This window comes from Sinocyclocheilus rhinocerous, unplaced genomic scaffold (assembly GCF_001515625.1).
Source record: "Sinocyclocheilus rhinocerous isolate Xijiao unplaced genomic scaffold, SAMN03320098_v1.1 scaffold1736, whole genome shotgun sequence".
Classification (NCBI taxonomy): Eukaryota; Metazoa; Chordata; class Actinopteri; order Cypriniformes; family Cyprinidae; genus Sinocyclocheilus; species Sinocyclocheilus rhinocerous.
Window position 1 is genome coordinate 48,035 of NW_015644640.1, and position 8,688 is coordinate 56,722.

The window sequence follows — 8,688 nt, forward strand, 5'->3', positions numbered from 1 at the left end:
TATAAATTAAATCTAATAAATCTGTGTTAAAGCTACAAAAGTGATTTTTCTTTGTGTTTTGTTGTTTGATTATCATTCATAACACAGAAAGCCTCAGGAACATTAAACTGCTGTAAACCAATATAGGCTACTGTTACACACATCCATTTTCTTTCTCAATTGTTTCCCTTCACCTAAGCCATAAGCAACTGCGTTTAAAAGGATACTTGCAGTGCACAGTATTTCAGGCACAAATAGACGCAGAAGTGAACAAATCAGTGTTCACATGCATCTGCGTGGCTCTCACCATGTCTACACCGGCTGTGTGATGCGACAAAATACAATGAACCCATTATAATCAGTGATGCTGTGTGACTGACTACACTGGATGCGGTGCGGCACGACAAATCCCCGACAGTAAACTGATGCCGCGCTCTCTTTATGACGTACTGACACAAAGTTCAAATGATTGGCAACGGTCACTTTGTCGCGTCCAGTGTAGACAGACTTTGGGGCCGTTCACATGTCGCGCCTAAAACAGTAGCTCTGCTACTAAATGTATTTAAAATGGGTATCTCTGTACAGCTGTCACGTCCGGTGTAGACACTGTGTCTGTGTGTGAGCAAAGTAAACAATCAGTATAAATATAACGATCAGTAGCCTATACTAAACATCGCATATCCTGCGATGTGACTATCGCGGGTGCTCACATCGTGATATCGATGAAACGATATATCGTGCAGTCCTACTCATCCGGGTAACTGAAGTCAGCCCTATACTCTTGCTAGGAACAGTTTTTTCTTGGTGGAAGCTTTGCGTTTGTTTAGCTAATAAAATATTAAAACTCGATTCAAAATTGTGTACAATTATTTAATTGTCATCCTGGTATCGTGGGCTCGCTCTCTTGTTTCATACAAATGCAGCTGCTGCCATTTTGCTATGGTTGTTTTGTACACTGTAATGGATTAAGATAACTAACAATCTGGTAAGATTTTAAAACATTTTCGTCTTAAATCAATATCTTTCTAAAGCTATTGTCTTTATAAATATTTCTGTGGTGAAATGTTGTGTAATTTATTCTGATGATGGCGCAGCAGATTGCAGCCATGGTTTGTCGCTCCTTGGTACTTGTACTTTTTTTGTTTGTTTGTCCTGTCTTAAGCAACTTTTTCCCGATAAGCTTTACTAGAAACTAACTCCTGGACATCAGAAATAGCAAATTTCTGGCAAATAAATCAGACGAACTACGACTCCTCACCCACACAAACAAGGACTTTTTTTTTTCTGCTGTGCTTTGCTTCACGGAAACCTGGCTGAACGGAGCCATCCCGGACAGCGCACTTTTTTTGTTTGTTTGTCCTGTCTTAAGCAACTTTTTCCCGATAAGCTTTACTAGAAACTAACTCCTGGACATCAGAAATAGCAAATTTCTGGCAAATAAATCAGACGAACTACGACTCCTCACCCACACAAACAAGGACTTTTTAAACTCTGCTGTGCTTTGCTTCACGGAAACCTGGCTGAACGGAGCCATCCCGGACAGCGCACTTCATCTAATGGGCTTCCAGCTCTTCAGAGCGGACTGCGTCACTGAGTCGTCGGGGAAAACGAGAGGCGGTGGATTATGTTTTTATATCAATGAAGGCTGGTGTACGGACGTGACCGTTTTAAAGAAGATTTGCTGCCCAAATTTGGAAAGCTCTCTTTATTAACTGTAAGCCTTTTTATTCACCATGGGAGTTTTCCTTGTTTATTTTGGTGAGTGTGTACATTCCTACTGACGCGCGTGTGAGTGCGGCTCTAGAACTGTTGGCTGATCAGATCACACACACAGAGCAGCGTTATCCGGACTCTTTCATTATCGTTCTCGGTGATTTTAATAAAGCTAATCTCACCCGTGAACTGCCTAAATATAGACAGCACATCACATGCCCCAACAGAGACCGCAATATACTGGACCATTGCTATACTGTTTTTAAGGATGCATACCACTCTGTCCCCCGAGCAGCTCTGGGACTCTCTGATCACTGTTTGGTTCATCTTCTACCAGCCTACAGGCAGAAACTCAAATCTGCTAAACCTGTAGTAAGAACTGTAAAGAGAATGGACCGTTGAAGCAGAGCAGGATTTACAAGCCTGCTTCGACCTCACTGATTGGAGAGTTTTTGAGGCTGCAGCTACTGATCTGGATGAGCTCACTGACACCGTGACGTCCTACATCAGTTTCTGTGAGGACATGTGTGTTCCCACCAGGACTTATTTAACATTTAACAACGACACACCTTGGTTCAGTGCAAAACTCAAACACCTTCGCCAGGCCAAAGAGGACGCCTACAGGAGTGGGGGACAAAGCCTTGTACAAACAGGCCAAATACACACTGAATAAGGAGATAAGAGTGGCAAAAAGTTAAACTACTCTGAAAAGTTAAAAAACAGCTTTCAAGTAATGACTCTACATCAGTGTGGAATGGCCTGAAAGCCATCACCAGCTACAAGACCCAATCCCACAGCACTGAGGCCAATCAACAACTGGCTGAAGACCTGAACGAGTTCTACTGCAGGTTTGAAAAGCAAAAGCCTGTTCTGACACCCCACACCCACTCCGACCGTCTCACAGCACAACCATCAACACCCTCCCCCTCCCTCCCCCTACTGTTTCTCATCCTGCACTCAAGATCTGTGAAGACGATGTATGCAGAGTCTTCAGAAAGCAGAAGATAAGGAAAGCGAATGGCCCAGACGGTGTCTTTCCAGCCTGCCTCAAAGCCTGTGCTGTCCAGCTATCATCCATCTTCACATTGATCTTCAACAGATCCCTGGAGCTGTGTGTAGTCCCCTCCTGCTTCAAATGTTCCACCATCATCCCTGTACCCAAGAAACCAAAAATCACTCTTCAACAGCTGGAGCTGTGTGTAGTCCCCTCCTGCTTCAAATGTTCCACCATCATCCCTGTACCCAAGAAACCAAAAATCACAGAACTTAATGACTACAGACCTGTTGCTTTAACATCTGTGGTCATGAAGTCATTTGAGAGACTGATGTTGGCCTACTTGAAGGACCTTACTGGACCCTTGCTGGATCCCCTGCAGTTTGCTTACCGAGTAAACAGGTCTGTGGATGATGCAGTCAATATGGGATTGCACTACATCCTGCAACATCTGGACAAACCAGGGACTTATGCAAGGATCCTGTTTGTGGACTTCAGCGCCGCTTTCAACACCATCATCCCAACAATCCTCCAGACTAGGCCTGTCACGATAACAACTTTTTGTTGTGCGATATATTGCCCCAGAAATAATTGCGATAAGTGATATTATTGTCATTTTAAATTTACCCTTTTTAAAAAAAATTTTTTTTTTTTTAGAAATAGCCTTTGTGCACAGCCAGCTTTGTCGTCCATAAAATGCGTTGCACATATTCGAACATCTGGGTTGTGCTGTTCTGTTGTAAATAAATCTTAACATGACCCCTTTAAAGACCATTTTATGCCACTGAATGTGTAATAAGAATATATAATCATAATGTAACAGCATAATAATGCAAGAAGGCCTACACACTTCCAAATGACAACAAACTTTTAATTTTTAAGAATATTTAGATCATGGAAATTATCAAAATATTAGATACCTTAAAAACCTGAATAAATACTAAATAAACATTTTCTAACAAAAAGTGCAAAGTAGAAAAAAAGAAAAATGCACAAGACTTGTATGGAGATTTTTCCATCTACAGTTTTTTCCCTGACCTTCTTTTCTTTGTAAATTAAGGGTGCACACTATTGCTGAAAAACACAATCACTACTTGGCAGTCAGATGCCATATCTGCAGATGAAACTTTTTTTTTTTTTTTTTTGAAGTTTGCAGACGACACCACAGTCATCGGTCTCATCTAGGATGGTGACGAGTCTGCTTGCATACAAGAGGTTGAGCAGCTGGCTGTCTGGTGCGGTCACAACAACCAGGAGCTGAACACGCTCAAAACTGTGGAGATGATAGTGGACTTTAGGAGAATTTAAATCATCGCTCCGGCCTGACAGGGCATCATCATGTGCTTTCTACACATTCATCTTTCAGTTCAAGTTATGATGCAGGAATGTTCACCTTTCCCTAAGTTTCCTTAAGTTTGGAGCTATGGTTTGGAGCGGTGAGGTACGAGGATGTGTGCACATACACACATAAGGAAAGAGAGAGAGCGAGTGTCACACACACACACGCGCGGTCTCTCCGTACAACACTCCAGTGGCAAAGTTTTTTTTTTTTTAAATGCGTGATTTCTGTTTAAGTTTATATTTTTCTGAACAAAAAAAAAATTATCATGCATTTTTTACCATGCTTGACAGAAGACACACACTAAAATGTAATTCAGTGTAACTATTTATATACCAAAAAAATCTTGTTAGGCATATTTAAAACATGAATCATTTGATGACATATTAAAAGACTCTATTTAAGCATCACAGTGCAGCCCTCAAATATCAATTAAAGGGGTCATATGATGCGATTTCAATTTTTCCTTTCTCTTTGGAGTGTTACAAGCTCTTGGTGCATAAAGACTGACAGGGCATCATCATGTGCTTTCTACACATTCATCTTTCAGTTCAAGTTATGATGCAGGAATGTTCACCTTTCCCTAAGTTTCCTTAAGTTTGGAGCTATGGTTTGGAGCGGTGAGGTACGAGGATGTGTGCACATACACACATAAGGAAAGAGAGAGAGCGAGTGTCACACACACACACGCGCGGTCTCTCCGTACAACACTCCAGTGGCAAAGTTTTTTTTTTTTTAAATGCGTGATTTTGAACAGATGTAAACAATGGCAGGAGGCTTAAGCCGTGGTATACCTTGAAACTGGTTATCGGCCCATGCCTAATCACAACGCACTGGATAGCTGGTCAATCACAGCACACCTCGCTTTTCAGACCGTACACAAAATAATGTTCTTTTTAGCAGCATCATATGACCTTTAAGTGTTTTGAAGGGTATTTTTGAAAATGATTTATTTACTTTTTAAGATTAACAACCCATTCATTTGCATTCGAGGTCGACCGATAATGGATTTTACCGATACCAATAGCTGGGTTGGACCACACTGGACGATAACCAATTAATCAACTGTTATTCCCCCCAAAAAAATACTGAACCATGCTTTTTAAATGGAATAAAAATATTAATGTGAAATATTAATTATAAATTCATCATTAATGTAAGTTCATAGTTTATTAACTAATGTTAACATATGCAACTTTAAAATTTAAAAATGTATTGGTATTGAAATTAACACTCTACACAAGGAACAATACTTCTACAGCTTATATTAACCTTAATGTTACAAATGGAATCTAACAAATTGTAAAGCGTTATCATATAAATCCAAAGACTCGTGCTTAAAAACAGCCATGTTTAAACGTCTACACAAAGGCCATAGCACTGAAATTACATATGTATATTGTATGTATACACTCACACTTTATTTGCTTTAATTTTGGAACACTTGACGATCATCCAGTCAAAATAACAAAAACCACACCGGACAAAAAGTGCAGCAAAACGTCGCGTCTATAACTTGCAGGTATCACACAACGGATGCATCGTGTTCAAGCGGCAGTCCAGAACAGTTTATTTAATCAACAAACAGACAAAGGTGGCGTTGATGTATTTGAAGTTTGGACCAAAACTGAAAGAGAAAGTATACTTGAAGTATATTTGAAGCATACAGACTTTATTAGAGCCACAGAAAGATAAACGTTTCGCTGAATGCATAACACACAATCTTCCAGCCTTGGGTGAATTATACAAACGAACAAAGATCTGGGACAAATATAATGTAATTTAATGGAAAACTATGTGAGTGGCGCTCTGGGGAGCGGCAGGATTTCTGTCGGTTGCATGAACATATCAATGTGCTTTCTCACGTCACTAGCTTTAAATATGCATCTTCGATGGATAACAAATGCATAAAAGTGACCAGTTGGATATAAACTAATGCGAATAGGTGGTAACAATCGTGACATCAAACATTTGGGTCGGACTTGAGTGTCTTTTGGTCACTGTTTTAACCGCTTGAGGTGCTACTAATGTCTGCATCATTTCAGCCTTGATGGCAAACATACTTCTATTCTTTCACTACTAATGCAGCATCTTGTCAACAAATTAATTACTTTATAATAATATGAAAACATGTAATGTTTTAAATCCGCATTTGAAGTGTCCCGCTCTGTGCAGCATGCAGCCTTGTGTGTCAAAACAAACAGCACGTGGTGTCAGTGATTCCGCCTCAAGATGCCGCTCTCGTACTGTACAAGTGACAGCGAACCATGTCAGCCACTCCAGCAACGGACGCAACCTGGAAAAACTATTATGGACTTTTATATGGATTTTTGCCAATAAGTCCACCAATCAACTATCGGTGCCGATTAATTGGCAAAACAGACCAATCGGTCGACCTCTAATTTGCATCATATTAAAGTGTGGCCAGGATATTCTCCAATGTCTACATTTGTGTTCTTTAAGCAAAGTCATGGGTTTGGAAATACCATAATTTTAGTTTTTTCCTTAAGCACCTGACTTGATGACTTGATTTGTGCCACAGGAATCAGCATTAACCGTGGACTGCTTTCTCTGGGGAATGTGATCAGTGCACTTGGTGATGAAAGCAAGAAGGGATCCTTTGTGCCATACAGGGATTCCAAACTGACACGCCTCTTACAGGGTAAGATTCATTCAGTCCATGAAGTCATTTTTCTATCAGATCACTTTATTTTCAGTACACCACATAGTGAGTGAGATTGAGAGCCTTTAAAGAATAAACTTCAAATTATTCAAACTATTTTGATCTTTCAGACAAGGCTTTGTCAGGCCAACACTTTTAAATCATGTTGCTGCAATATTTTTCTGTAAAGCTGCTTTGAAACATTGTTCAGCGTAAAATGCTGAAGGTTTGAGTAGGAATGTGTTGCTCGTTTTCAGTTCAGCAGCAATGGTGAAATTGACAAACTTTCTTTTCTAGTTTAGTTAGTTTTTCTTCATGACAATGTGGTTTTTCTTTCTTTTTTTGTCTCCTTTTTTTTTGGTTATGAAATTCTTTACAAACCGTTTTTGCAGACTCTCTCGGAGGAAACAGCCACACCTTGATGATTGCGTGTGTAAGTCCAGCAGACTCCAACATTGAGGAGACTATCAACACGTTGCGCTATGCTGACCGTGCCCGTAAAATTAAGAATAAGCCCATTCTCAATGTTGATCCACGTGCAGTAGAAATGAAGCGACTCAGACAGCAGGTACGAAGTCTATTTGGTGTTTTGGGGCTCTTGGGTGCTTTTCAAATAACTGTTACATGACTGGTTACTTAAAATCAAGTAGAATGCTGAGTTAATATTTTGGGTGATTTTAATTTCTGCTTTTTTAAACTTTTTTTTATATAACACAGGTGCAAGAGCTTCAGGTGATGCTCCTGCATGCCCGTGGAGGTGTTGCACCTGTGCTGACAGGGTATGGCCTTTACATTTAAGATTTTTCATTTTTATTTGTGGGGGATTGGGGAAGCAAAGTGCGGATATACTGCTTTGTTGATTCATTGAAACGTGAAAGACTTGTATCTCAGTGGGCGTCACAGTCTTGTATCGCAGTGTAAAATTACTCGAAATACCGGCAATCTCGTACTGAAATTCAGTGGGATCCGTGAAATATTTTTAGGGCCCTGTGATTTCCGCAATGTGTAAAACACTGGCAGAATCGTGGAATCCAGTCATAAACATTTCATTTACTATACAGGGCTCGACAATAAGGACTGCCCGATGGACCGGGGCCAGCGTGAAAGACGTTCGGGACAGTAGATGGATTTGTCACTTGCCCGAACGGGCCACTGCAGCGTCGTCACGACTTTTTATAATTTGTATATGTTTTTAAGACTTGTTAATTTAAAAATTCAAGCAATTAAAAAGCATTTGGGTGCGAAAGACAACTCCTTTTAGTATTCGCGCGCTGTGTTCTGTGTGAACAGTGCGCGCACAGACAGCCAGACTGACACGCACGAGCTGCCTGAACGGGCAAATACATACAAAAGTATGTCAAAATACCTGTCCTGGCAAGTAACTTTGTAGCTTTAACAATGATTAATCTATATTGAATTTATACACATGCACCGATCTACCGGACATTTTTTGTTTTATTTCAGACTATCTTCTGTTCCGTGCTTGCACAAACTGCACTGCAATCATTTTCCAAATGGCCATTTGTGTGGAAATATTATGTTATTATTATACTTAATTATTATACTATACGGCCATCAACAAAGGCCAGAAATGCTGAAGACGGACACAAAGAGGAGAAAATAATGTAGCAGGCAGAACAAGATCACTGTTCACTGCGCAAAATATAGGAAGAAAATCCAAACATTGAATTTTATATGAATGTGTTTCTAGGGAACGGAATTGACTGTTTTCAGAAATGGCGTTTTCTTTTAATTTTGTCTCTGTATGATGCATTTAAATTAGTGTTAATACATGCAGCACTGCTGTGTTTACAGCGGTAAACAAGGAAACGCTGTATTACTGTACCATAAGCGCCGCCTGCTGTCAGAGAGTGAATCTGCGTCTCATTCAGCCCACCTGCTGTTTCTGTTTCATGCAGATGTTTTATGTAGCATAATTTCACAAAGCTAAAGTCAGGTCATTCTGTTTTTGCTTCAGATTTTGAAATTATACAGTCTAAT

General features: G+C 40.0%; 1 protein-coding gene across 1 annotated transcript in view; it reads left to right on the forward strand.

Annotated features, from left to right (window-relative positions):
- The window catches only part of LOC107758730 (chromosome-associated kinesin KIF4-like), a 156,903-nt gene that overhangs the window by 2,887 nt on the left and 145,328 nt on the right, over positions 1-8,688 (forward strand). Inside the window, exons 4-6 of the mRNA XM_016576533.1 lie at positions 6,568-6,687; positions 7,080-7,255; positions 7,405-7,466. Of these exons, the coding sequence (XP_016432019.1) occupies positions 6,568-6,687; positions 7,080-7,255; positions 7,405-7,466 (358 nt within the window). The remainder of the gene's footprint in view (positions 1-6,567; positions 6,688-7,079; positions 7,256-7,404; positions 7,467-8,688) is intronic.